General features: G+C 41.1%; 1 protein-coding gene across 1 annotated transcript in view; it reads right to left on the reverse strand.

The window, feature by feature from the left end:
- Nucleotides 1–10,253: 10,253 nt before the first annotated feature.
- RAB3C (RAB3C, member RAS oncogene family) overlaps nt 10,254–27,269 on the reverse strand; it is a 403,278-nt gene continuing 386,262 nt past the window's right edge. The window contains exon 4 of the mRNA XM_006891522.1: nt 10,254–10,662. Within this exon, the coding sequence (XP_006891584.1) occupies nt 10,475–10,662 (188 nt within the window). The 3' untranslated portion in view covers nt 10,254–10,474. The remainder of the gene's footprint in view (nt 10,663–27,269) is intronic.

The following is a 27,269-nucleotide window of genomic DNA, read 5'->3' on the forward strand; positions in this document are numbered from 1 at the left end:
AGATCCATTTGACAGTGGTAATAATGTCTCTAGTGCCAGGACCTCTTCTAAACTCAGCCTGTATTTCTGGTAGTTCTCTGTCAATGTACTACTGTTCAAGTCTTTTCTGGATTATCTTCAGCAGGATTTTTGTTAGTGTGTGATATTAGTGATATTGTTCAATAATTTCCACAACCCTATCAGGTCAATTGTTTTTAGAATGGGAATAATTATGTATTTCTTCCAGTCAATTGGCCAAGTAGCCCTGACACAGGGACTTCAGCAACTGGATCTAGTGTGTCAGAGATGAGGTAGGCACAGGTAGGGCAGGCCTGAGGTTGCTTTAAATTGTACTCTACTTAAAGCCACTTAGCAACAAGAAGAAACTCACTCTAAAAGAATCAGGAGTCTGTATCTATATATAAAAAGAGTTTAGTAACAAAAGCTGAGCAAGCTGACTCCATTTTCACTGTACTAAAGGCTGACTGGACTGAGGTGAAAAGGTAAGGATGAGAAGAAAGTTAGAAGACAAGGGAAGAAAGAGAAAGATTCAAAGTCCAGAGGCTGCATGTGACCTTTTCTTTCAATGTAGATTTTGTTTACCTCCCCCCACCCCAATTCCTACAGGAAGCTGTGAAGAGAATGAACTAACATATTTTGAAGATGACACTATAGTCTTTTGCAGGTTAACAGCTCCAAAGCTACTGAGAAAGAGCCACATAGTAACTTTGTTTAAAAAAAAATAAATCCAAGATAAATATGTTATAACTGAGAAATGATGGTAGACAAGACTGTGGATGAAATAAACTGGATTTCATTGAGCCACAAAACCCTGAGCATAAACAGGAAACATATGCAGTCCTTTTGCCTTACTGCTACTGGGTAACTTCTACAATTTATCTGGGGAAAAAGGCTATACAGTAGCAAATGTATTGATAATATTTCAAAGATGATAGTTTTTCTTATTTTTTTGGACTTTAAACAAATTTCAAATATACATTGCAATTATTCATTAGTATGAGTATTGAGAATATTATACTCACAATCTGATAATTCATATGTTTTCATCCACTGCAACTCTATGAGTTATTTGAGGATCAGGACTCTATTATACTTATGTAAATCCAGAAACTAGCATACGAAGGCATTCTATAAATGCTTACTGATAGTGTAACTCGAAGATTACCTATTATTTTCCCCACGTTTTTTATTCCTTGCTTGTTACTCGCTTTGTCTATCTCAGTTCAATTCAAGATAATTCAACTTGGTGACTCTTTGCGAAACCTTCTTACTTATTTATTTCCAACAGAGTCCAGGAAATGGCCATAAGAGGCTTATTTGTAAGGACACGTGTAGTATTAGCACTGTCGGCACAATTAGAATCCTAAGTGATCTCAAAATTAGGAATGAGCGTGCTGCTGTGTGAATGATGTGGTAGCCAGATGTTTCCCCATGTCCTGAGGTCCTAGGTCAAGCAGAATCAAAGAACATCTGGCATATCATGTCATCAAGTCTTGTGAAATTAAATGAAGTTCACATACTGTCCCTGTTGACTACTCCTTTTCCATCTCAAGTCAAAACACACCAACTTGCTCATCAGGACCTACAGATACCATGTACACATGAGCTTTGTGCTACTATTCTTGATCCTAGAGCCCAAAGATATTTTACATCACAGTTAATTAGTCATAAAAGGTCACTTACCTTAAATGATTGCATGTGTTGGGATTACTATACCCAAGCCCAAATTCTCCTGCTGGCTACTTACAGCCCTAAACACAAATTGATTCACTTTGAGTCTTGAGTTCAGGCCTCAGTGTTCTGTGCAGTTAATGAAGAAGAAAGTAACAAGAAATAACAACAGCCATTCTACGGCCAAAAATCATTTGAATTGAAAAGTGATGGGGGTGGGGATGGAGAAAGCATCAGACTAAGGCTGAAGCAATTCAGGAATATAGTCTCTTAGATATTTATTGTATTTTCAAAATTAAAAAAAAGAAAACAAGACAAACTGAAGGAACAAAAACCACTTTCCATACAGAATTCACATACAAACTGAATACCTAAGAGAGCACATACAGTCTTTATACAATGAATTTCAATAAAGAGAATTAAAATTTTACCATAGTGAATAGATTTCATGGTTTTAAACCCAAACAAGAGCTTGTGTGGACACATGAAGAGTTACAATATTTTCTATGCAGCAGTAGTTTTTAACTAAACATCACCACTACTATATAAGAGCATTAAGCTGTTACTCAATAGTTTTTCCCAAGAAGAGTTCCACAGTACATTCACTGAGAAGGAGTCCAAAGTGCCCAGGCATGCAGGGAGGTCTTTGTCTTCCTCGTCAAAGCCCTTGCTAGTGTGATTTGTGGACATAGTACAAAGAAATCTCTGGTGTGCATGTATCTGGGTAACATCAGATCTGACAGTATCTCATAGATGGGTACATTGGAGAAACGTCCATATCAACTGGTTGAATGTGGCGTTAAAGCTCATGTTGAGCTATCAGCACAGAGAACAATGGCAATATGACATCTTGTGCTCCTCCTGAGAACACAGATCGAAGCCAGCTTCGGGTAATTTGAGGATTCTTAAAGGCCAAGTTGACAGTCTTGAGGGGGGGAAAAACCCCACAAGGATTCATAGCTGACAGATCTGTCAACCTTCCACTACAGGTGACATCATACTACTTGCCTGGCATAATCTCTTCACTACCTACTTCTTTCTAGGGCTGTGCCAAATCTTTTGACTGGAGCTATCTTTGACTTTTCTTGTCCCCATAGTCACACCTTTCTGTGTTCTTTCCTGACATCATTTAGCATGTGTGCTCTCCTATTTTATCCTACTCCTTGTTCAGTAGTAAGCTTGCCAGATACAGGAGTAGAACTCATCCATGCTTGAAGCTCCAGCACTCAACACATGGTAGTTGTCAAATAAACTGTGTCAACTAACTAAACATTGAACTACACCCTTAAATTATCATTCCAATGTTGACTGCCTTCTTGCATTGTTTTTCTTAAAATTTGGCACAAAGTCCTCACTCATCCGGTTTCACCTATCTTCACTGGGCATCTTCAAGTGGTTTTGTAATACATGTATAAAGTTCATGCTATCATTTTTAAAATAGTGTCAGGTGTCACCCAGAGTGCCCTGAAGCCAGTTAATAGGATTGGTACATCCTATCAGATCAATTGCAGGCAAAGTTCCATAGAAAGAGCTGAGTGCTTCTTATGACATACGGGTAGCCATGGTCTTGAACTTCATCACTATTAGTGAATAAGTCATAACTTGTTTTGTTTTCTGTCCCCCTCCCCCGGGTCTTTTCATGGATTACTCTACTAAATAAAAGAAAATGCAAACACAGTATTAAAATGGCTGCTTTAAAAATGGAAAGAGCAACACAGATCTCAAGGGGCTTAATTTGCTTTAAATATCAGCTACATGAATATGTACAGCTTTTGGTAATCCAGCAGCCGGGGCTAATTTCTGGGTTTTACTGCTCCGTGAAGTTTCAGGCCACCAGTACTGGGATGGACCAAGCGAATGTGAGGATTAATACATGAGCCTATGATCACATTCCAAAATGGTTCAAGGATTCTCACTTTTGCTTCTCCTGCACCACCAGTTTGGACAATTGAGTCTAGAGTGAATGTAACATTAGCTACTACCTTAAAAAATACATTGCTATTTTAGGATTCCCGGGGATGACAGTGTGAAATTTGCAAACAAAATAATACAAGGTCAAGTAGCAATCAAACACACACACACACACACACACACACACACACACACACACAAATTCTTAGTAAGTGTAGCCTTTCTGAGAAGGAACAAAGTGACTTTTCCTATATGCATATTTGTTTTTTAGACACCTCAATTAAATCAAATACACACTCTTCTAGGAGACAGGTAGAATTCTAAAAGAAAGAAGGAAAGGCTTTCATAAAATTAACAGCCATTCTGTCTTGAAAACAAAACCCACAGTTTTAAAAAGTTAAAACTGACACACACACACACACACACACACACATATTCACAGATACTGAAAGTTTGGTCTTTAGAAAAAAAAGTAGTCTGAAGTAGGCACAGAGGAGTTCCACATGACACCAATAAGGTATTTACTGTATAAATTGCACCACTAGACAAATACAGCTAATAGAAATTATTTGAATAAGTTACACAACTATCAAAGTGCCTCACACATTCATAATCATTCACTCTCTCTCACTAGTTTATATACACTGATAAGTCATTAAATATTGCACTTATTGGCCCATGAACCCTCAATTATGAGGTGTTGAAAAATAGAAAACAAATCTATTTTTATAACATATTTCATGCAACATTTAAGACGTTTCAGTTCCACAAATACTATTAAACAGTTGTACATTGGGACAGTCCCACGGTATCACACCACGTCTGACATTAACAATAGTTACAGGAATTACAGGGCAGTTTTCACTCAGCTCGCATCTTGGGGATAATGAGACGAAGCTTGGCAAACTAGCACATGAATACAGCAAACACGCCCCCAGACTTCATTTTTTCAAGAGGAAGTATGAAACCACCAGACAGTTGTGGGTCATGCTCACATCCCTGAAAGGCCACGTGTCTCTGAGGCTCGTACACCACCTGTGGCTTGAAGAGCAGTATTCGTGAGCCTAAGTGATCCCAAGCCCAAAACAACACGGATAGAGGAAATACTTCCATTAAGAGAGGACGCCACATCCAACTCTCAGTCGTCCACAATGAAGGAGAGATGAGTACAGGTGAAGGAAATGCCCAGGTAATCCCCCAAGCCCCCGCTTAGACAGTGATGACTAGTTGAATCTCCACTAATAATTGTTACTGATAGGAGGTAAACAGTGACACTTAAGCCATTTTCTTTATTCTTGGTCCTGTCATTCTGTGAAGATAGTGCTTTAAAAAAACTAGCATGGTTAAAAAAATATCAATAATCAAGAAGCAGAAAAGAGAATCACAAACAGAAGGTGCAATATGCCCCCTGACTGGATGGCGTGATGTCACTGTGGCAAGCCTTGACTGAGGTTCGATTAAATGCATTTCTGATGTCTAGAATGTTTGTAGAATGTCTTTTCTGTCTTTTAATGAGAATGAATTATGTGCACCGGCACACAGACTAATCAGATCAAATCAATGGGGAGATTCTGTTTCATGCACCCCTTTAAGTTAGATGTGTTGCAGTTTGAACATAACAAAAACTCCCTTCTCTCTAACTCTCTGAAAGCACCATATATGTTCTGTCCCCTAATTAAAAAAAAAAATCAAAATCTCTATATGAGTGTATGTGTGCTTGCAAGGTAGCACTACGGGTTTGGTCCTAGGTGAATATTGTAATCATAGTAACACTCATATCATTATTATTTTATAAAGGAAAATAATTTTTTACTAGCATGCCAAACTTTCTGTAATTTTTTAAAATTTATTTTTAAAATTTTGTGTGTGTGTGTGTGTGTGTGTGTGTGTGTGTGTGCCGTCAAATCGGATCTGACTGGCACAGGAGGAGATTGCCCCTCCTTCTCCAGCAGAGCATCTGGTGGATTCGAACCATGTACTGTAAAATTTTTTTTTATAAAAAACATAACTGCTTTTATCTAGAGGCACTAATAATAGTAGGCAAAAACATTTTAGATAAATTCCCCAGTCCGGTTTTTGGTCCCTTAGGGGATAATGTATTTTTCTAGAATTTACAGTCATTGCAATGAAATGAAAGGCCAAGGGCCCATTTTTCTGGTCACAAATTTCATCGTGCACTCGATTTGTCTAAACTCGTTCTGGGATGTAAAGCAAGATGATGCCTTTGGTCAAAAATTCAGTTAAAATTAAAGAACTCTTAAAAAAATCCACAAAAAATTAAAACCAAAACAACCCTGACTAAATACTGAAATGGTTTAGCACATGAGGCTTTACCATTTAACTTGTAAATTAAATAAAAGCACAGGCAGTGTGTGCTAGGCAGCGCTCAGCAGAGCTGTAGAGCCAGGGTCTTCCAGGGTGGTTAGAAAGACCACACGGACCTAGTAGCTCCTGCACACCCTGACTTTGCACACAGAGTCTACAGCCAGAGAACAAAGAGTGCCAGTCACCAGCCATACACTGTAACATGGAGAAAACAGAGTCTTTAGAAAAGACAGGCCAGCTCTCAAGAATGCAGTTCCAAGACTACCTGATTAAACATCCCAGTGATGCTAGGGACCTTATTAACAAACACAGAAGGAGTAACTTTTTTGGTCTAGAAGGAATATAGTTATGACTTTAATACAAGATTTCTATCACAGTTTTTCACATGCAGCAGCTACCTCATCTTGGTAGACATTTTTAATATAGTCCCACAAATGCCACGTGACTGACATCAAACATCCTCACCATGCACTAAGAGAACGTCACAACGAACCACTGATTAGCAAAGCTCACACTCACTCCAGCATTAATGCTGCTTCATGGAAATTCAGTTAATAGCAGGCTGAATCTACGTAAATAGCAAAAACAAACCAAACACACTGTATACCTGAAAGTCTGTTCTCAGCATAGATGTGGTTAGAAAGAAATGAACCTGCTTCCCCCAAAAGTAACCCATATGCTAAACATAAAGACTGTAATTGATCTAGGTCAAGAGTTAAGTCAGTGAATGAAGTATTTCATCTCTATCTTTTGTCATTTGGGTTCTAAGTTTTTAGAAATTCTCTGTCACTTTTATCATAACAATGTGATAGTTCTTTTTTTTTTTTTACAACGAAAAGGATAGTCATAGTTCCTTTGCCACATAAAAATCTTATCCCTGACTGACTAGGCTACTAGCTAAAAAATCCTCTGGTTCTCTCAGTCTCTATAAGCTCACTAAACAATTCAGCAGAAATAGCCACAAGGACCTGATTCATTACCTCCAAGCAAGAGGTATTAAGCATCTTAAGTGTCTTAACAGCCCATAGATATGATGCTAACTTTTGAAATTGTCATCTGAAAACTTAAGACACACTCTGCACATGCAGATCCCTTCTAATTGCCCCCAAAATAAAAATGATGATCGAGTCTGAGGCTGGTGATTTAGATTCTTTTTATCTTGGCGTCTCCAGCAAATGAGGAGGGGAAAGCATTATCCCAACATTACAGCTCTTTGAACCACCTGTTCAAAACAAACCAAAGTTCCTTCCTAACAAGCCATTAGAGGGTGATGCTGAGGAGACGGGGCAAGAGAAATCCACACTCCAAATACTAACGTCCTCAAGACAAGCAGGAGTGAACGCCAAGAATTTAGGAACTAATACAACTTCTTACTATCTCAGGCATCTTGCTCTTTAACTGCAAATGTGGAGTGGTTGCTGATAAATGGCTTGTGGGGATTTATCTTGTTGCAGTAGATGGAGAAGATTTAGGTACAGTGCCTATTGATGTACTGGCCCAAAATTTGGGGACTGACTTAATATTCATTGCTGTAGAGTCTCCACTGAATGAATACTAGCTAACCCCCTTGGGTTTCTGGGGTTGTAAATTGCATGGGAGGGAATTACCTAGCCTTCTCCCTGGGAGCTTCAGATGGATTTGCTGGTGGTGGGTTCAAATCACCAGAGAGGCACAGACTTTGGTTTAGCAAGACAACTCCTGATGAACTATGTCCCAGTGCTATGAATGATAAGAACTAACAGTTAATGTCAACAGAAACGAATTTACTTTCCATGTTCACTAGGCATATTCACCCACTGCCAAATTGGATTTTAAATTCAAGATCTCTAACATGATTGGGGCGGAGCTAAGCATCATTCCTTGGTTGTGCTAGAGAAGGAAAACAGGTGTGCCTCCGTGAAGTTTTGTGACACTCTTCTCTGTACATTTCTCATTCAGATTCCTGGAACAGACTTTACAGCAGATTGAGAGCTCCAGGGCAGAGAACTAACCAGGAAGGCTTAATTTTCAAAGACCTGTGGGCAATAGAAAGTAATGGATATTCCTTGCTAAGGACTTACTGTCTGCATCATGTTTCCCAGGCTGGAATAAAATACTAAACTTTGGCATGTTTAACACCAGCACACTACTGTAGTTTTGTGTTTGTTTTTTTTAAAAAATCTGCTCTACAACTCTCTTCTTCCCTCTCATGCTAATTTCTATGATTCTTGAAGCTGATTGCCTAATTAAAAACCTAATAAAACATTGATGTTTTCCTGTCTTCACTAAAGTCTCAGGTTTGCTTTGCAGGTTGCCAAAGTAGAAATTTATTATCAATTAGTAGAGTCAAATAGTGAAATTTGTAGCTTAAAAATAGGATCTTAAACAAACAAACAAACAAATAAAGAAACAAACAAAAAGTGAGAAACACCCCCTCCATATGATTAAAACATCCCAAAGCAACAACTTAGTAATAGCAGTTCCCGGGTGGTGTAATGGTTAAAATATTTGGCTGTTAACTAAAACACTGGAAGTTTGCATTTAGCCAGTGGTAAAAATGGAAGAAAGGCTTAGTGATCCACTTATGAAAATCAATAATGAAAACCATATGGATCATACATAATGGTCCCACCTATAATAGATTATGGGATGGTGCACACTGAGGTAACATTCCCTTCTGTTGTATGTTGAGTTTCCATGAGTTAGGGTTTAAGAAGAGTTAACGGTTTATTAGTTCTCTGACTTGTTGGTATTTATTTATTTTTTTTCTTGAGGGTAAAATAGTAATGACAGATTTACTACAAAGTTACATCCTTGAAGGGATAGACTTCCCTCCCTGAAAGATATGGAGGGATGGCTGGTACTATAGATATATCTTTAGACTTATGTATGCTTCCTGATAATATCCTTGCCCAGTATGTTGCACTAGACATTTTCATGGGTAGGGTCTCTCCTTTGACATTTAACAGTTCTCCCAAACCCACCAAATAGTTTCTGACACTGTAAATAATGATCCACAATGATACCAAAGCCAAATGGACCTCCAGGACACAGCACAGCTCGTGGGATTTACTTGTTATCCATAACTAGCCTTCAGGAAAACTGTAATAACTTATCTGCCATTTTTAATTCTTTTCCTCCCACTTGCTTGTGGAATACTGTTTCTGTAACCCTCACTTCCAAAGCGTATTCTCAGAGTCTCATAGCATGTTTAAAGGTTAAACTAAGAGAGATGCTCTTTGGAATTATAACACTTTCACTGAAAAAAAGTCTTTGCCTCAACCTGGGACCCAAGGATCGAGGGTTTAAATAACTTCTAATTAGGTAAGAGAATTGAGCTGTATTTTGGATTGGAGGCAAAAGCTAGAGAAATAAATCCATATCTTATGGTGAGAGGACTCCTAGGAAACTTCAACACACAACTTCTATTTCAAAAGATGGAGATCATTCCAACTCATTGGCCAGGGTTATGGTTTTGACATGTGTGATGAAAAGCAAATCATTAATCTAGGCCTTCAGGTTCTACAGCTACTAATACCCTCCTTAGGGTATTAGTCTGTTGCATAATAGGCATTTAGCAAGTAAGTGTCAGTTTGTTCCAATTGACTAACCAACCAATGGCCATAGAGCCAACACTTTCTCATGTGTGTGAGGGTAGAACTCTGCAACACGGGGTTTCCAATGACTGGTTTTCGGGGAGTAGATCACCAGGACTTTCTCCTGAGGCACCTCTGAGTGTCTGGGATTGCCAACCTTTAAGCTAGCAGCTAAGCACATCTGTCATATGCATCACCCAGTGATTCTTCATTCTGTTTAGCTTTACCGACACTTAGAGCATTAGCCAGTCAGTGGAAACAGCCATCCTGGGTCAGAGCACTTGCTTATTTAAACATGTACACAAAAGCTGTGTTCCATTCTAGTTCAAGCCATGTGGATATTAATACCTTAGGAAATTTTCAAGGGCCTTCAAAACAGTATTTCCATTTACCTGTGGTCAATGGTCTCCTCAGATATTAATAACAGTGAACAACAGACACATTTCCTGAACAGTAACTAACTGGCCCCATGACAGCCTCCCTGATTATGAGTAGTATTTCCACTTGATTTCAGTTCAAAGTGAAGCAAATGAAGTCTCCTGAGATCTCTCCGCTAGTGTGTGTACACATATTATGTATGTATGCTTATGCACACGCACATACACACACTTTCTCGGTCATCTCTACAAGTGAAGGGCACAATTTAAGTCCGTGGCACAAAAAATCAGCTGTAAAATTATCATCTGAGGTCACAGCAGTAGCTTGACTGAAAAGGAATTTTGAAAGAAAGGGGGGGGGTGAGCCTAGAAGACAAATAAATAACTATTCACATGCAAATACCAGATGTTTATAGATGGATAGTCCTTAAATTTAAGATCACATATTCGCCACATAGGAACACAGGAAATCTCTCAGGAATTGGATGCATTTATGAGGCATCAACATCAAAGATTTCCCCCAAATAATTATTAGGCAGTATAAATGAAGGCTAATCGACCACTTCGAAACGCTGCGTGTCGGCCAGTAGGCGCCCTGGAGCTGCGCGTGGGACGTTAGCAGCCACAGTTGGGCTGCGGCGGAGGCGGGGTTTCCTTGAGTCTTGTGCTCTGCTTTGCGGCGGTGATGGCCGGGTCGGTCTCCAAGCTCTCTGACATCTTGTCGCAGATGATATCCACCAGGCGCTCAAATGTTTGCTTGACGTTTATGTTATCCTTGGCACTTGTTTCAAAGAACTCAAACCCTGGAGGGAACACACAGAAACACAGCTGGGTTATTACAGAGTTGTGCCCAAAGGAAATGAGCCTTTATGGGTTTTGATGATGATGGTGGATAGTGGGACAGCACGGAGAGGTGGGTGGCATTAGTTTCGGGTTAAAAGTGAGAGGTGGGTAACCCAACTCATTGCCTCTGAGTTGGAACCGGCTGACCACTGACCCTACAGCGGGTTTTTAGAGGCAGTAATCAAACAGGAGGAGACGTCCCATCTTTCTCGGAGGGGCAGCTGGTGGATTAGAACCAACTCCTACTCACTAGGTGAATGAAATGCTACCATCAGGTTCCCTAGGAATTAAAACCAAGAGTTATTAAGTGGAATCAAATTTTATTTCTCTCTCCTCACTCTGAGGGAGCTCTGGTAGCCTAGTGGAAAAGGCTGCACTATAATCCCCAAAACACATGGTGTGAGTCCACCACCTGCTCGGCAAGAGGCTGATAATCTCCTCCAGTTCCTTTAACTACTTCTGAAAACCACTGGAAGGTCAGCTCTGTGTCGGCTCTGGCTCTATGATATACAACAGCAGCAGCTACTGACTGAGCGTTGGTGCCCCAGTAGAAAGGCGAGGCACTGTCAACCCAAAGGCAGGTGGTCGGGATCTACCAGTTGCTCTGTGTTAGAAAGATGGGCAGGCTACTCTCATGTGATTCACAGCCTCTGAAAATTCACTGGAGGGTTAACTAGGAATGGGTTCTAACTAAAAGCTGCAAAACAGCTACTTGCTCTGGTAGTTCAATTCTACCAGTGGCTTCACAAGAGAAACATGAGCAGATTCCTTTTCAGATAGAGTAACTAAGAATGGTGGAGATTGCCCATCTTTTTTCTACGGGGTTGCTGGTGGGTTTGAACTGCCTGCCTTTGTGCTGGCTGCATAATTTGTTACCACTGAACCATCAGAGCTCTTCAGCTCACCATGTAGTCTCTAAAATCCTTTCTAGCACGGTTATTTGGCAGTTTCTTCATTCCAATTACCAGATTCTATCAACAGTGTTGATCTTCATTTTTCTGATAAGCTTTGGTACTAGAAACCTCAATGTATTTCTTTCTTTCATTTTTTTACCAAAAAGAATTGGCTAATACAAAAGAAAACTCACATATATGTATTTCTACTGCAAAAGGGATTAACAAACTCCAAAATATTCCAGCTCTAACTTTTTCAATCTGTGCCTGCCACTGCCCAGCAATGAGTTTGAAAGTGAGCTTTTAGTAAATATTTCTTGTCTAACAAGATAAGAAGTGTGTTGCTTTGGGAAAATCTGTTTGCAAGGACCTCTTTAAAGTGATAAAAAAAAAATCAGTATCTGTTTAGAGGCAAGGTTGTTTCTGACCCAAGCCATGGTATTTTCAGGTGTTTTCTATACATCTGACAATCAATGAGGAAGACCAAAGAAAAACTGATGCCTCTGAATTGTGGTGTTGGTGAAGAGAATTTAATACCTCCCAGAATACTAAAATAACAAACAAATCTGTCTTGGAGAAAGTGAAACCAGAGTGCTTCTTGGAGGCAAGGATGGTGGAACTTTATTTCTCATATTCTGAGCATACTGTTAGGAGGGGCCAGTTCTTGGGAAAAAGACATCATGCTGGGGAAATTAGAGAGCCAGGGAAAGAGAGGCAGATCTTCAAGTAGATGGATTGACACAGTAACTGTAACAATAGGCTTGAACTTGGCAGAGGTCATGAGGATGGTGCAAGACAGGACAAGGTTGTGATCTGTTATTCATAGGGTGGTTATGGATCTTGGTCAACTGGAAGGCACATAATAACAAGAAGACAGGAGAGGCGCCTTGGGTGGTGCAATGGGTAAGTGCTCAATTAGTAGCCTGAAGTAAATGATTCTAACCCAGTTAGAAATGTGTCAGAAGACAGACCAGGATTTCGGATCTGAAAAGCTCACAGCCTTGACTACCCTGCGAAGCAGTTCTTTCTAAGGTCAAGTATTTGCATACATAAAGGAGAGAGCTTATTTTCACCAAACACAAGGTGGCGCTAATGAATTACAGGCTTTCTCTTAGGCGTACTTACTCCATTAGGGTATTTTCAGAGTAAGCCTCACAGCCCTCTGAAATTTTCTGTATGTTCGCACTTCTACTCGCGCTGATCCCCTGTGTGCCCCCACCTTCTTATCTTTATTTGTAGCAACTCTTTTTGAACACCTGGGAAGGGACACTTAATACATTCCAAGTGAGTTTCCAGAGTTGCAAGAAGGTACAAAAATGTAAAGACCGTTTCACATTTTTTTTACTGATGCATCATTTTGCCTGGATAGAAGCAGCTCTCTCTCTGTATGTTACTCTGTACACAATCGCTTCGCTCCATTGTTTGCATTCACATTCCATCGTCTGAGCTTGCCAGTCAGTTGCCATGACAACCTCCCCACTAGACAAGCCAGAGATTGCGCTGGTCCATTCAAGGGCCATTGATTTAGGATGTGCTGGGCAGAACACAGAAATGCTTTCCTAATCCATTCTGAGTGTTACAGTCTATAAATCCTTCTGGTTGCATCTGGTCCTATCTCAGAAGAGCCATGTGGATTTGGAGCAATTAAATCATGGGATTTCATTGCAGCTCCTGAGGCCAAAGGAGAAAGAACAGGCTAATATTTTGCATCCGTGTCAGAATCACGGATAGCCCAGAGATACTTATTTTCTTAACGGCTACCAAACACATTCCTCATGAGCTAAAGTTTGAACTTAGTTCTCACACAATCTGGTGGAATGACTGCATCTGAGCTTGAAGTACATCAACTCTTGTGTATTCCATTGTTAACATCTAAGGGCATAACTTCAGATTTGGGTTGAAGAACCATCAGGAGAGTCGAATTCTAGAAAATACCTGAGTATATTTCCTTCCACCTTTACCATATATTTCTTTTTCACTTTTTTACAGTGCTTCCATATTCTACATTTCTTTCTATAGATAACACCATTGGGTGTTAACACACCTCTCTTTTCTAATGTTTGCACATCTATAAGGCTAGATCATTCAGTTCTCACCTCTTTGGTCAGATTTTATTTTATTTTAAGGAGGGCAAGTATGGACCTGAGCAATATTCTTTGATGCTAAGATGGTAAGTCAGTCTTCTTACTGGAAACAAAAGAAAGGAAGACCCCAATGAGATGGATCAACACAGAGACTGCAAAATGGGCTCAAGTGTGTAAGAGACGATGCGAATGGCACCAGATAGGACATGGTTCAGATATGTTGTTCATAGGGTCAGTATCTTGGTGGCAACAAACAAGATGTCTTAATTACTTGTGCTAATGGGACATTGCTTCTGTCACAAGATAACCAAATACCCCCTGAAGATGATTCCCAGATAAGACTTAATTTCAAACAAAGCAAACACCTCACAATTTGATGCAAAGATTTCATTGACAGGTTTGATTCACTCCTCTCTTCTTCTAATGCATCTTTTACTGGCTAATGTGATTTGTAAAGCTATTGAACAATGTGAAGGAGATAAGATATGAAGTAGCCACTATGAAAAAGATGGTAATCCACGCAAGCCTTTGCCAAATGTGACACCCTGTGACACTAGTGAACCTGAAGTCCTCCAAACTTTCCCTAATCCTCTGAGTTATTGAGCCCAGTTATGCAATGTTAGTCTGGCACCCCAGAAAGACATGGCTATAAGGAAAAATATAAAACCACATTATGAGAGGACTCCATGTACACCAAAGAGCTAAAGAAGGAAGTGCTAGAACAGTGGGAAGAATGGAATATCAGGAGATTGAGGAATCCAACACCATTATCAACACTTACCTGGCTTTAAGTCAGGAGCAAGTTAAGGTTTTTAATCTTCATTTAAAATTTTATGTCATTTGTATTACTTATTTTACAATATTTTGTAGTGGAAATGAGAAAACATATTAGAACCATTCCTTCCACTAGAGAGAGATGAGAAGAGCCAGCTTGCTTCCATAAAGGTTTACAGTTTCGGGGCCCATGTGAGTAGCTAGACTCTGTCCTATAGGGCTGCTGTGAGTAGGAATCAACTCCAAGTGGTTTTGATCTTTGGTACAGAAACACCAACTAGTTTTCAGAAATCATTCACCTGGCATCTGCCTACATGGACAGTGGGGGGAGCCAGCAGTCCATCAGTGATGGTTAAGAGCCACTTTCTTCTTAAAAAGAAAATTTGACGACTGCTTGCAATTTCTTTGGCAGCAAAGTGTGATCAAGCAAGATTGCCCGAGGTTACACAGCAAGCCAACAGTGAAGTCTGACAAAAATAGGTTACTGATTTAGTGTCCAGCTTCAGAAACCTGCTCCTCACACCACATCATCTAATATTAATAATGTTGATGTACATATATGGCTTACTGAGTAAATGGGAGTTTTGAACTAATAATCATCCTTTCTCCTGCTTCCCTTGTTGTTGTTGTTATGTGCCATCGAGTTGCTTGCGACTCATAGAGACCCTATGTACAACAGCCCTAAACCCTGTTCTTTCCTCTATCAATCTCACTGTCTCCAACACATTCACCCCGATTACTCAAGTCACTGAATCAATCCATGTCAGAGAGGCTCTTCCCCTGCTGTGCTGTCCCTCCACCCTTCTAAGAATGATGTTCCTCTCCAAGGACTGGTTCCTCCTTACAACATGTCCAAAGTATGTCAGACGAAGCCTCAGAATCTTTGCCTTCAAGGAGCAGCCTGGTTTAACCCTCTCTAGGATGAATCTGTTTTCTTGGCAGTCCAGAATACATTCAATACTCTTCTCCAGCACCACAGCTCAAAGGCATCAATTCTTCTTCTATCTTCCCTAGTCATTGTCCAGCTCTCTGACGTGTAACAACTGATTGCAAAGACCATGGCCTGTATCAGGCCACCTTAGTCTCCAGAGTGACACCATTGCCTTTTTATCAACTTGCTGCTGTTGACAACAATGTTCTTGAGATGAGTGAGTCTTGAGTTTCCACTGTGCTTGCCCATGTCTTAGGTATTGTCATGCCTGACCTTGGAAGGACCACTCCTGCTCCCTCCCAAAGAAATTACAGGCTCCCTTATCCCTATTTCAGTATGTACGTCAATTTCATTTGATACTGAGGGTCAATATAGACACTTGAGAAAGATTTCTTACGGAAAAATATGTTGGCTATGCTGAGGAACACGTCTTGATGTGGGTTGGGTAGAGAACATTTGTGGGGGTTTTTATTGTCTGTTTTTTTTGGTCCACAAATAGGGGTCAGCTGATTGGATTTGCCAGATTTAGCCAACAAAGAGCTGTGGGCTGGAATCAACCAGCACATTATGGGCATGTCTTGCATTTAAAAGTCAGTAGGGCCCTATTCAGTATTTGTCCTTTTGTGACTGAGATATTTCACTCAGCATAATGTCCTGCAGAGTCACCCATTTTGAATAATATTGCATGAGTTCCTTGTTTTTCAATGTAGTGTATTATTCCATTGCGTGAATATACTATAACTTCTCTATCCATTCGTTTATGGGCACTTAGGTTGTTTCCAACTCCTTGCTATTGTGAACAAAGCCATGATAAATATGGGTGTGCACAGTGTGCCACTGTTATAAAACAGGACTGACATTGAGGTTGGGGAGAGATGAGAAAGATGGGATAAATGATGTATACTGCATTGAAACAGATGAGGGAGAAAACTGTTTAAAAGGGCTATGTGATTAGGTATTACTGTCATGACAGGAGTCTAGAATGAAGGCAGCATAGTGCAGAGTGGAGTGGACCAAGGGGGAGGGATTGGAAAACAATGAAATAATTTTTCCTTTACTTTTCAAAGAGAAGAGTGTGTGTGTGTGTGGGGGGAGGGCAGGGAGAAAAGTGCAACAATGAATGAATGAATGAATGGAAATTTTTAAAAAAAGTCAGTAGGGCTCTCAGGAACTGTGGTCCCCAGGCCTAGTGTTAATTGATTTTGGAATGAAAATTCTTCTAAGTGGTACAGCAGTGGACTGTCTATTTGCTGTACTGAAATAACTTGTGGTTGCTGTGATGCTGAACGCTGTGCCATTGGTGTGCTAAACACCATAATGGTTAACCATCATGGACAGTGTTTGGTGTAGCTCCCAGATTGATTCAAGTTTGGAAGCAGGAGTGGCATCTACCTCCGAAACCACATGCTTCTGTAAACTCTATGAACATAGAGAAGTGATGATAGTTATAGAACAGGGTTCAGGTCTTTTGTTCATAGGGTCGCTCTGGGTCATATTTGGCTCCAGGGCACTTAACAACAACAATAATGCTGAGAAAAAAGGGAGAACATAAAAATGCAATTCTTCATCCTTTTCATACTGACTTCTTCATATGATTGAATGGATAGAAGGGCAAGGCACTGCAAATCAGATTTCACGGTGGTGCCCAGCAGATGTGATCCTCCATCCTGACTTCATATTATCGCAGTCCCCGTGCTTTTAAAATCACCTAAAGCTTGTGAAAGCATCTAACCTCCACCCCAGACACAAAACCATTTGCCCTTGAGTTGAATCTGCTTCATAGCAACCCTATATGCATCAGAGCAGAACGGAGCTCCACAGGGATTTTAATGGGTGAATTTTTGGAAGTACATCACTACATTTTTCTTCCAAGGCTCTTCTGGGTGGACTTGAACTGCCATCCTTTCCATTAGCAGCCAAACTCATTAACCATTTGTGCCACCAGCAGACTCCTAATCCAGACTTACGGAACTGACAACACAAGGGGTGTTTGGTTGTAGTCAGCAGCCAAATGCTTAACCACCATGCCACCAGCACTCCTTTTATATCTTGACAAAGCTGTTTTAAGAAGTGAAACAAATAGGAATCATTGCCTGAAATGAATGAGAATGTATACTGCCCTTTTCTGTTAATGGTGATACCATTCCCATGATTCACAGATTCCTGTGCCAAAAGGGGTCTGTCTCCTCATGACTTTCAAGACCAGTGTTAAATTGAATTCTTTTTGCTTTGCAATAGAGCAGAAGAGAAAACAGCTGCTTATTGGGAATTAGGTTCTAAAACACTCTGATGACCATGAAGGAATCCTAGCTCTGGTGGCCTTGTGGTAAAAAGCTGCACTGCAATCCGTAAGGCGTGTGGTTTAAACTCACCAGCTGCCCCATGGAAGAAGAAAGGGCAATCTCCTCTTGTGCGATGAACTGTCTCTAAAAACCTGCTGGAGAGTCAGCTGTGGGTCAGTTCCGACTAGACGGTACACAACAAGAAGAAGCCGTGCCATAGGTAAAAACAGCTAACTGAAAGGTCGTTGGTTCAAGCCCACCAGTTAATACAAGTGAAAAAAATGAGACAGTCTGTGTCTACAAAGGTCAATAACCTTGGGACCCTACGTGGTTGTTGTTGTGGTGGTGGTGGTATACTGTCAAGTCAGAATGGACCCATAGCTGACCCTCCAGCAGGTTTTCAGAGTTAATCACATGGGAGGAAACTGGCCAACCTTTCCCCACAGAGAAGCTGGTGGATTTGAACTGTGTGCCTTGGGGATTACAGCTCAGCTACTTGCCACTACTAGCCCCCCTAGAGCTCCTGGGACCCTATGGATCATCCCATTATGTCCTATAGGGTTGCTATGAATCAGAATCAACTAGTTATCTGTAGGTAACTGTTGTAGGTGAACATGAAGAACTTGAAGCTGGCTTCTTGGCATGTCTCTCTCTATCTCCTCCCAGAAGGCCCAGGTAGAGCTGAAGCCTCAGAAAAGTCTGGCACCTTTTCAGACCGACACACACACAGAGCAGCAAGCAAGGCCTTTATATGGAAAATGCTCACTGAGGTGGCAGGCTGCCTGCTGCCAGCTGTCACTCTGGCGCTTGAAGAGCACTGAAATGTCAAAGCACCCCATGAGAGACTGTTCCACTTGAGACTGTTCTGTGTTAGGGGTCTAACGGCAATGCTAATATTGACCATTTAGCCACCATTTCCATTCATTCCAAGTCCTCAATGGCTATGCCAGATTGCAGAATGCCTTTTGTTTTCATATGCTGGTTTGGAAAATAACTTCTCTTTTCATACCCCAGGAAAATTTTAAAACACCATTTGGGACACTCTAATTGTGTTTTGGGTTTTTTTTGTGTTTGTTTTTTTTTTTTTTTAATGACACTTTGAAAGAAAAATCCTGTTGTTTATTTTGTTGGAAAGATATTAACTGCTAAAATCTTTAGCGAATCATCCTGATGTCCCTTTTTTTTTTTTAAAATAAATCTATGTCTAACCTTAAAATTCTGAGCTCCCAAATGAGAAGATCTAGTTGCAGATTCTGTTGGCACTTTCAATAACTTTCCTTCCCTTTTCAGTGGGACTTGATGAGCCAGGGCTGCAAAAAAGGTCACTTTTCAACTGAGTGACATTTGGGCCAGAATGAGGGATTTCAGAGCAGCAGGATGAGCTGTCACGCAAGCTGAGCCATGCTGGACCACAGCCTGCAGGCAGACCTCAGGAGGAGGAGGAACGGGGAAAGATCTGACCCACTTGCCTGATGCAGGATCAGAGGAAGTACACTGAGGCTTCAGAGAAACAGGAATAGCTTATCTGCTGGAGGTAAGCATTGCCGAAAAAGAGTCAAGTATTTGAAACTCCGAGTCTCTGACGTAAGACAGGTTTGACCAGACAGGAACTTTGTCCTGTTGCATCTGTGTTCCGATAACTCACGTGGGCCACCCTGACCTTCACAGATTTGACTCAATCTAGGAAAGTTTTCTCCTTGGCTTGTCACCCTCAAACCACGGTTCTTCATATCTGGAGAAGCTCAGACTCAGTCCTGCAGTCTAAAAGGAGGGGATGAAGCTGCCTGCCCTTGCTGATGTGATGCTGTGTGCATGCCTGTAAAATCCAGCTGAATAAAATCCAAGCTGCACAGCCTGCTGTGCAGTATTCATCTATTATCTGGTAACTCTTACTCCAATTCCAAGGAGCCCTGGTGGTGTAATGGTTAGGTACTCAGCTGCTAACCATGAGATCAGAGGTTCGAAACCACAGGCTGCTCCATAGGAGACAGACCTAGCACACTGCTTCTGTAGAGGCTGCTGATGTTAATTAGTCCTGAGTGGGAACCGTCTCATAGCTGACCCTATGAGTTTTCAGAAGCAGTCAACTGCCTGGGAGGACACTGCCCATCTTTCTCTGGTAGAGCAGCTGGTGCTCTCAGAACCCATCCCTTTAGGGTGACAGCTCACCTACTTACCACTAGGCCAGCACCATCCCCTCTGTAAGGACTACCCCCTCGGGGATCCTCTAGGACAGTTTTACTCTACCCTAGAGGGTCATGATGAGTCACCTTTGGTTTGGGAATCTAATTTCAGGGGTGGTTTTGTGGTAGAAATCTCACTTTCCATGTGGGAGACAAATGTACCTCATGTGCCGCCTGTCACTGGGGGCTTGGATGCTGGTGGCTCTGAGGCTGCCTAGCTTTCAGTAGTGCTTCAGAATAAAGTGGACAAAGATAAAAGACCTGGCCACCAGCAAACAAATTCTATGGATCAAAGTGGCCTCAGTCATAAACAAACATGGAGATAGCACAGGGCTGGTCAGCATTTCATCTCACTGGGTATAAGGCCTCCATGAGTTGGGGGCCATTTTGGTTGCAGCTTGCCACAGTCAGCCAATCTCATGCTAACACTTTCCACAAAGGGCCCTTTTATTTTCATATGCTGGTTTGGAGAATAACTTCTCTTTTCATACCCCAGGAAAATTTTAAAACACCGTTTGGGACACTCTAATTGGTCTTTTCATGACTGGTCAACTTAAGAAGGGCATTCATTCTCTTTACTACTGAGCACAGCCTCTCTGACTCTTAGCATTAACTAATCCAAAAGTTTCCTTTGTGTTTACACTTGTGTTTCTTGGATGTGCATAATTTTAATACTTAGAAACTGGAAACTACAGAGAAGGGCTCTTGGTTTGAGAGGAATGAGAGTGCACATGCATTCCCTTTGGGAAAATATTTAGATTTGGGGTTAATTTGCAAAGAAATTTGGATTTAGATTTTAACCAGTGGCAGTTTTACTTATTTACTTATTCATATTACCTGCCATATTGTGGAGGCATTTGAGCTGAAAATCTTTTAAGACCTAGACGAATTCCTGTTCATCTAGAAGGCCTTGGGATACAAATGACTAATATTCTGCAAAAGTTGATGGTTTTGATACACCCAGAAGGACCTTGGAAGAAAGACTTGGAGATCTCCTTCTGAAAAATTAGCCACTGAAAACTCTATGAAAAATTATTATACCCTTACACACATAAGGCTGCCAAGAATTGGAATCAATTAGAAAAAGATAAGCAACTCGATTACAAAATGGGCAGGAGAGATTAAAAGACTTTTCATAAAAGAGGATATTCAGGTGGCCAAGAAACACATGTAAAACTACTAACTACTACAGAAATACAAATAAAAACAATGAGATCCCATCTCAACCCAATAACAACAACAACAACAGCAAAGCTGTTGAGAAACAAACAGAAAAGTTGGAGAGGATGTGCAGAGAGTGGAACTCTCACGCCTCTCCTGCTGGGAATGTAATGTGGTACGGCCACTATGAAAGGCAGTCTGGCATCTCCTCTAAAAGCTGAAAATAGAAATACCATCTGACCTAGCTATTCTATTGTGGGGAAATATACCCCAAGGAAATCAGAGCTGCACATGAACAGATGTCTGCATACTTATGTTTACTGCAGCATTCACAACAGCAAGGAGACTGAAGAAGCCTAATGGCCCATCAACAAGTGAATGAATAGAGAAACTGTGATACATTCACAAATGGAATATTATGCAGCATCGAAAAACATTTAAAAATTCGTAAACACTGTACAACATGAACAAGTCGTGATGTTACTATGATGATGTGTTAAAGAACTCAGTCTCAAAAGGACAAATAATGTATAAGACAACTGTTATAAAAACAAGATGTTATAAAAGCAGGGATGGGTTGTGTACAGAGTAGGACAGTTAATGAACTCTGTAATAGAATAGGAGGAGGAAACATCAGCCTGAAATGAAGTGATGTCAGACAATATGTGTATTGAAATTAACAATCTGGCACAGAATATGTGTAGCTGATTAAATGGAGAGGGGAAGATGGGGGGGAGGGAGAGAGAGACGGAGAGGGAGAGGGAGACAAAGAGGGAAAGGGAGAGAGAGTTGTTTACACACAGGAAAAATTGCAGATGATTGACAGACAGGAATAAGAGGGGCAGGGAGAGGGAGCAAAGAGTAGTGAATGATGGGTAAGGGGGAGGAAAGGTAAGGGGGAGGGAAAGGGCGGGTACCAGAAATGTTGGTATTTAAAAGATCAAGAGAATCACTAATAGTGAGTAAGTCACACTAGATCCCCATATTAAGACAGGCCAGAAGGGCCTGGTGATCTACTGATCAACTTCTGTAAATTAGCTTACGGAGGCTCTGGGGGTTACAAGAGAGTGCTGTCTGATACAGTGGTGGAAGATGAGTCTCCGAGGACAGAAGGCACAATGGCAGCAACAATGACAAAGAAAATGGTACAGCACCAGGCAGCATTGCATCCTTTCATACAAGGAGTCACCATGAGTGAGAGCAGGCTACCTAAACAACAATGTGGAATAAAAGGAAATTAAGCATTAGAGGAATTAGGCACGCTCAAAGTAGATGAGAAGAGTCTTATCCCTCCCTTCCTGCCAGAATGATCACACCTAAACTAACAAAAACATAGGGAAAAAGGTAGTCTATTGATTGCTTTCTACCTCCTGGAGATACACAGTCCAAATAAACGTGAGCCCATGGAAAGAAAGGGAAGGTGGCAGCGCTTCTGCATAGAGAGCTGTGTGCAGACAGGTACTAAGACCATTTAAATAGCATGGCTGGCTCTCTGCTGAATATTGGGGATCCTCATTCTTTCACAAACACTACAATTAAGGTTTAAACAAATCTTTAAATGCTGAAGAACAGAATCAATGCATAGTTAGAAAAGATGTGAGTTTTAAAAAGAGGCTTTAAGGACATATTACAGTTTCTGACTCTTCAATCTGGCTTTATTGCTATTTGTTTTTGCAGGGACAAGTGGTAAAAGATGTGAAAATTGGAAAGGGGGAAAAATCATGGTCTTTCATTTAAGTGGGTTGGCTAGAGGAAATACTGTGAGTCTGCCCTTGAGAGATAAGGCTTAGAATGGCCAAGGAAGGAGTAAGTCTGCCACCAGAGCTACTCATGCTAGCCTGGTACTAACAGCTGAGCTGAGTAAATGGCCCTTAGCAAGTTAAAATGACACTCTAAAGTCAGGCTGAAGTCTATAAATGAAATTATCTGTAAAACAGTAAGCTCCACAAACCATTAAACCAGCCACGGCCCATCTTACTAGAAAGATTTAACAATAGGTACAACCCTATGAACAAAAGGCCTAATGCCTCTCTACAACTAATGACATTTATCAAAGTTCATAGAGTTTCCAGAGGCATGTTATTTAGGAAGTGGATGCCACTCCTGCTTCCAAACCTGTTATAGTATGTTACGTGCCATTTAGCCACCTGCAGTGTACAGCGACCCTGTCTATCCTTCCCCGTCCTGAGCCAGTCAATATTTCTGACACTCCAACCCCCATCGCCCCAGTCACTGTATCAATCCGTCTCATCCGAGGTCTGCCTCTCTTGTGCTGTCCATCCACCCTTCAAAGCATGGTGTCCTTCTCTAAGAACCGATCTCTCCTGGCCACATGCCCAAAGTAAGTGAGGTGGAGCTTCAAAATCCTAGTCTCCAAGGAGAGACTTTGTTTCACCCTCCCCAAGACAAACCTATTTGTTTCCTTGGCGGTCTATGGTACATTCAAGACTCTTCTCCAGCACCACAATTATAAAGCATTGATTCTTCTTCTGTCATCCTTAGTCATTGTCCAACTCTCTGCAGCATAACAAGTAATTGAGAAGACCATGGCCTGATTAGGCACACCTTTGTATCTAGACTGACACTGTTGCTCTTCAGCACTCTGGAGACGTCCATGACAGTAGATTTTCCCCATGCAATTAATCTCTTGATTTCCTGACTGCTGGTGTTAAGAGTGTTGATTGTGGATCCGAGCAACAACCTCAATCTCTTCTCCATCTATTATGGTGCTGCCAATTGGCCCAATGCTGAGCATGCGTGTCTTCTTGATGTTGAGCTTCAATCCATATTGAAGACTACAGTCCTTGCCATTTTGCAGCAAACACTTTAGGTCTTCAGTTTCAGCAAGCAAGATCGTGTCATCTGCATATTGTAGGTTGTTAATGAATCTAAAATTACATTTTTGAAGAATTTCCCTTCATAATAACAATCTGGTCAATTTTGGACAGCTTCTAACAATTCAAGAGTATTATAGGTCCAAAGATAGACCACAAATGTGGTTACCAGCTACACAGACCCCAAGTTTTGCCTGAATTTTAAGACAGAAAACCAAATTCAGTCAACCCCTACCACATTATTCCAGGGTATGATGGCTGGAGTGTAAGTGTACTTCTACTTTTTAAGGTCTGGTATTATTATTTCTCCTTGGTGAAAAAATGTATTAAAAATTCTGATTACTTGTGGTCAGAACACATGTATCCATTAGTTCAGGGTTCTCAGGAGATTTTTTTCCTTTCTTTTCAGTAACTATTGTCTTGATCCCTCTAACCTGTGCTGACAATGAGGGCCAGAGGTAGTATACACTAAACCAAGTACAAAACATCAAATTGATATTTTCCACATCAGGTACTCTTTATCTAGCTTACTTTGACAGAGTAAAAAGAAGCATAGTTGCTAAAATTTATGGAAGTGAACTTTCCTTGATGGATTATAATGACCTTCTGTCACTCCAGCCATCTTGTTTCCAATGTTTGTTTGACTAAAACAAAAAAAAGTGAGGCACTCCCAAACTGGTTGCTCCCAAACTCTTAGCCTTATTCAAATGGAAATATTCCATGGAGGATTCAAACTCCTTCTGGCAGACAAGACTGAGCTGTATCCTTGATTTATTTAGACCTTTTGAGAAGTAGAGCTCTGTCAGAACAGTTGGCTAAGCTTTAGGTTATTAGCCAAAAAGTAGACAGTTTAAACACATTAGCCACTCCTCAGGAGAAAGACTGCTTCTGCGAAATTTACAGCCTCAAGGACCATATAAGGTGTTCTACTCTGTCCTATAAGGTCACCAAGCAGAAATGACCTGAGGACAGTGGGGTCGCTTTGCTTTTGGGGGAAATAATTACTTCCTTTTCTGTTACTGTCGCGTACGAGTAGAGTACGACTTATAGTGACCCTAGGAAAAACAGCTCTAAACTCTGTCCTATCCTGTGTCATCCTTACAATCTCTGACATAGTGGAGCTCACTGAAGAAGTCTCCATGTCCTTCCAGGTGGTTTAGGGTCTTACTTTCTTTTTCCAACCCTCCACCTTTCCAGGCATAATGTCTCTCTTCAAGGAATAACCTATCCTAGCAACATGCCCAAAGTATGTGAGACAAAATTTTGTTATCTTTGCCTCCAAGGAGCATTCTGATCACACTTTCTCCAAGACTTATCTGTTCTTCAAGCAGCCCATGGGGATATTCAGTACTCTTCTCCAACACCACAGTTCAAAGGCATCAAGTCTGTTTCTGTCATCCTTATTCACTCGTCCAGCTTTCAGATGCATAGCAAATGAATGAAAAGATCATGACCTGAACCTTAGTCTTTAAACCGACATTAGTGCTGTAAAGTATTTTGGAGAGGTCCCTGACAGCAGACTTGCCCAACACAGAATGTCTTCTGATCTTCTGATTTGTGATACCAAAAGTGTCGATTGTAGATCCAACTAAGAAGAAGTTGTTGACAGTTGCAATCTGTTCTCCATCTATCATGATATTGCCTATCAGTCCAATGGTAATGAGTTTTATTTTCTTGGCATTGGGATACAATCCATATTATATTGAAGACTGTATTTTTGTTGTTGTTGTTGTCTTCTTGTCTGTATAATCATGCAACTCCAGAGACAGTCAGTTCCATTGGAATACGTGCTGTGATGTGAAAGAGTATCTGATTTCCATTTGTTTTAAATGTACCACATATTTCTGCCTCAAGTACCATTATCATGAGTTGTTGAATTAGGCATATATCAGTATGTGTCTGAATTTATATCTATTCTTAAAGAATCTAACCTATGCAAGATCTCACCACTGGACCAATTGGCAGCATCAGGATGGATGGTGAAGAGATTGAGATTGTTCACACCTTTAGTCTGCTTGGCTCCACAGTCAACACTCTTGGCACCAGCAGCCAGGAAATTAAAAGACGTATTGCCATGGGAAAGTCTGCTGTTAGGGACCTCTCCAAAGTGCTGAAGAGCAATGGTGTCTCTTTGGAGACTAAAGTGTGTCTGATACAGGCCATGGTCTTCGCAATCACCTGTTATGCATCAGAGAGTTGGACAATGACTAGGGAGGATAGAAGGAGAATTGACGCCTTTGAGCTGTGGTGCTGGAGAAGAGTGTTGAGGGTACCATGGACTGCTAGGAAAACAGATTCATCCTGGAAAGGGTTAAACCAGGGAGCTCCTTGGAGGCAAGGATTCTGAGGCTCCGTCTGACATACTTTGGATGTTGTGAGGAGAGACCGGTTCTTGGTGAAGGACATCATGCTTGGTAGGGTGGAGGGACAGCGCAGGAGGGGAAGGCCCCCTATGAGGTGGATTGATTCAGTGATTGGAGCAATCAGGATTGGTGTATCGGAGACACTGTGATTGGCACAGGACAGAGCAGAGTTTAGGGCTGTTGTACATAGGGTCGCTATGAGTTGCAAGCAACAACAACAACATCAATAACAACAACAACATCCAAGATCCTGAAGATGGTACAGGACTGTGCAACATTTCCTTCCCTTATAGGTAAAGAGCTGCCATGAGTCAGAGCTGGCTTAGAATTCCACTTACAGAATTTCATGTAAGATGACAGTCCTGGAGCAGAAGCTCAAGGGTAAGGATCTTTCCCCAGTACCACTTCAGAGAGAAACCCTTCCCTAAAGCTGATACATGAGATTTGGACTCACCTAAATGCAGAAGCAACTGGCAGCAGAGTGAGGGACCAGCAGCAGCATGAGGCACAAGGTATCCCAGAGGTGACCTGAGGTCTGAGCCATCTTAGCAAGGGTTGACTGGGGATAAGGAGGTGCTGGATGGGGTAGGTGGGAGTGGAAGAGGATGCTGGTGGATCAAGGAAAGGGATGGGATAAAACACACGTCCCAAAGTGGGGCACTGGGCGGCACTGAATCCATTGGTTACTTCTGTAATGGGGAGGTGTCTTTCATCTGCTCCTTTTGATAAAATGTTTGTCAGATATTGTTCTAAAGCTGAGCATCCAAATTAAGACACACTAGGAAGAATGACTATCTACTTCTGAAAAAACAGGCCTTTGGAAACTCTATATACAACAGAGCACAATTAGATTAAACTAGCAGACATGGCAGCTGAGGCTGAGCCTTCATATTTGGAAATAAAGAAGAGCAACAGTTGTAAGCAGACACTAATAACTGGAGTATGGGAAGTTAGAAGCATGAACGTATGAAAGCTAGACATTATTAAAAAGAAATGGAACACATAAATATCGACATACTAGATATTGGCAAAATAAGATGGACTGGCATGGGACATTTTGAA

The sequence above is a fragment of the Elephantulus edwardii genome, unplaced genomic scaffold (genome assembly GCF_000299155.1).
Source record: "Elephantulus edwardii isolate Elephantulus edwardi_28Jun2011 unplaced genomic scaffold, EleEdw1.0 scaffold00099, whole genome shotgun sequence".
NCBI lineage: Eukaryota > Metazoa > Chordata > Mammalia > Macroscelidea > Macroscelididae > Elephantulus > Elephantulus edwardii.